Here is a 3447-nt window from a genome sequence, read left to right as displayed (position 1 = left end):
AGCTGGAAGAGATCTACATCGGTCATCAAAGAATAACAAGTGTTATGAATACCTACAAAAGGTACTTCGATACTCAAGTTAGTTTATAAGATATTTTCTTATGAATCAATCAATTGGAATTTCGCATATACCTTGTCCTTCTCTTTAGGTTGTTTTTATAATGTAGAGAGAAATATGACCATCATCCATTTTGATTATGATATTTATGAGAATAAAATTTCGTTACTATTTCTTTCATCATTTATGATTATTCGTTTCAATATCCGAGTTATAATGGATGGATCAATGGAGTTTATATATAATTAAAATTTTAAATTCACCCGTGATTAACTCTCGCTTTATCACTTCATCAATTTTTTTCGTTTAGAGATCTATTCAACAATTGTATGGAATTGATTGGATGTTGAGCACCTTTAGCTAGTCATCGTATTTCCCATTAGATGTGTATATGTATGTTCACCTAAAGCCACACACTTTCTTTGCAGTACACTATTGCTTAAAATAAAAAGACCTATACATGCCTTGAGTAAGAAAAATTAAAATAAAATATCACAATTTTATCCCACAAAAATTGCCTACTTTTAAAATTCTCTATTCCAGGTCCAGTGTTCCTCTTTTTTTCACAACCTCAAATCACAGACACAAACACAATCTTTCTCTGTTTCTCACATGATCCTCAACTTGTGTCCTATTATATATCTCTTGCAGCTTTTGACATTTGATGTCCCAACATTACAGCTATTCACCACCCTTAAACTAAACCTCAGTGTCCTCTTTCCTCCTATCACCAAATCTCACACATGCACACAAAATTTCCCTCTTTCTCTGCTCTAACATGTTTCTCTGCTTCAATGTTCCCCTATAAAAAGTACATCGTAGTAGTAGTAGTGTGCACTGACACTTGACTAGATGTACATAATGGAGAAGGAGGAGAACTTAACCTACCTACAAAGTAAAAGAACCCCTTCTTTCTCTTCCACCCTCTTAGATGCCATATACCGTTCAATTGACGGATCAAAATCTGACCTTGACAATCATCAACAAGTGGGTCATCATCATCATCACTTGAATGAAGAAAAAACCAACCCAACCACCACCATGAAACATAACCATGGTGGGGTTGGGGGTGGGGGTGGTAGAGGCAACAACAAGAACAAGAACAAGAACAAGAAGGAGAAGATGAATAATCATCTTTGTCGTCACGCAGTGATGCTAAATGATGAATTCTCTCATCAAATCTTCACGAACTCTGTCACCTCATCAGCCTCCTCAGAATGTAGCTATGGTGTTGGTGCAACATTTTCATCATCGTCAAAGCAGCAGAGGAAGAAGAAGAATCAGAAAAAGCAGCAGAAGAAGAAGGAAAAGCGTGCTGGTGATAGCGATGGCGATGGTGATAGTGATAGATTTGCAAGGAGCAAGCTAAGAGCATTGAAAATGTACGGCGAATTGAACCGGAAAGTTAAGCAACCAATCTCTCCGGGAAGCCGAATAGCTAGCTTCCTGTGTTCAATCTTCAACTCTGGAAGCGTGAAGAAGGCCAAGAAGATGTGTTACGTTGGAGCAGTTGATGATGTAAACTTAACATTCCAACACAAATCCAAGTCGCCATGTTTTTCTTCTTCTTCTTCATCAACAACAATGGCGGCGGCTTCGTTTTCAAGAAGGTCTTGCACCAGCAAAACCTCATCATCATCTTCATCAAACGTGAAGAGCGACAATAATAATAATAATGGAGTCAAAAGATCTGTGAGATTTTACCCAGTTAGCTTAATTCTTGGGGAGAATGATTCTCAACAACAGAGGTACAGTGCTTATAGTGAGAAAGATCCAAGCTTGTTTCCATTGAATGTTAGAAAGATTACAAGAAGTTCTATTTCTTGCATAGAAGCAAGAGAAAATCATTCTTCACGTGAAGGTAATGATGGTAAATTCGAGTATATTAGTGGGTATTATGGTAATTGTGAAGATGAGGATGTGGACCAGGATGAGGATGAGGATGCTTTGAGTTATTCAAGTTCTGATCTGTTCGAATTAGATCATATTATTTGTGGAGCTGAAGGAAGGTACCAAGAAGAACTTCCGGTTTATGAGACTACAAATTTAGAAACCAACAAGGCCATTGCTAATGGTCTTTGTTCCCAGGAAAATTTTTAATTAGTTCATGTTAGTTTTTCTTTAAATTTCGTTGTACACTTTTTTTTAATTTATTTTCGAAAGGTCTAAAATTTATGATTTAGAGTTGATGATTTAAGATTTAAAATTTATAATTTAAGATAAAAACTTAAAAAATATTAATTGTTGTTGACAAAAAAAATTGACTACCCAATTGAATTCTTAAGTTAATTATTCGTGTTTTATATATATATATATATATATATATATATATATATATATATATATATATATATATATATATATAGTGGATTTATATGTATAATTTTATATATTTTAATTGCAACGAAGAAATAATGAATATTTTTATTATATTATATAGTAAATTTAGCTAAGAAGTGTTTAGAAACATTTAGGTTAATAACCCTAATTAATCAACAAGAACAGTATAACCAATAAACAAAAGTATAAATAAAAAAGATTATTGTTGAATAACATTTAAACAGTGGTTACTTTCATAAAATTATTTTTATGTGAATATGATATTACAAATTATTAGATAGTTCAATTAAATATTAATTGTTAGAACGATGGGTATGTCTAAAACGAGCACAACAATTGTATGTTTATTGGATGCGCCACATTTATATAGACCATTAGATTTAATTAGATGAAAATCAAAGGCTAATATGAAAGAAGATCGTTGATGGACTCTAATAAATACAGAATATCTTACTACATAAATAAATGCTTTAAATGACAATACTTTTTTTTTGGTGACTAAATGACAATACTTTAATACGCAATACTTTAAATGGCGACAGAATCTTTTATTCTTAAATAATTAAATATAAAATATATAAAGACAAAAATATGAGTATTTTTTATTCAATAAGATTAGTTATTATAGAATAAATTTTTATAATATTAAAAAATTATATTAAAATAAAATTTTAAACTGTAACATAAAAATATAAAATAATTAAAATTTTATTTTATATTACTTGACAAATAATTAGATTATTATATTCAAAAATTTATTAATTAATTAATTTTGTTAAAAATATTATTATATAAAATAATTTTTCATCAAAATATTTTAAAAGTATAATTTATTTAAAATATAATATATAATACATGAAAATATTAACCTTTTTTCATTTTTTCATTTTTTTTAGAAAAACAGAATAAAAATAATATAATTCTAAATACATACCTATCACATTATATATTTACTTATATTAGTAAAACCTAAACTAATCAAACTTACATAATTAAAAATATACATATAAATAATATGTGCGTGAAAAGTAATCTTTTTTAATATATTTG

At 29.5% G+C, this 3447-nt stretch overlaps 1 protein-coding gene across 1 annotated transcript; it reads left to right on the top strand.

The window, feature by feature from the left end:
• The first annotated feature begins 546 nt into the window (after positions 1–546).
• On the top strand, positions 547–2239 carry LOC107633124 (protein BIG GRAIN 1-like B). Its single transcript, XM_016336759.3, has one exon. The coding sequence runs from the start codon at positions 910–912 to the stop codon at positions 2155–2157; it is 1248 nt and encodes a 415-aa protein (XP_016192245.1). The 5' UTR covers positions 547–909; the 3' UTR covers positions 2158–2239.
• Positions 2240–3447: the final 1208 nt, after the last annotated feature.

Source organism: Arachis ipaensis, chromosome B3 (genome assembly GCF_059453495.1).
Source record: "Arachis ipaensis isolate K30076 ecotype BB chromosome B3, ASM5945349v1, whole genome shotgun sequence".
Classification (NCBI taxonomy): Eukaryota; Viridiplantae; Streptophyta; class Magnoliopsida; order Fabales; family Fabaceae; genus Arachis; species Arachis ipaensis.
This window is presented reverse-complemented; position numbering and strand designations above follow the sequence as displayed.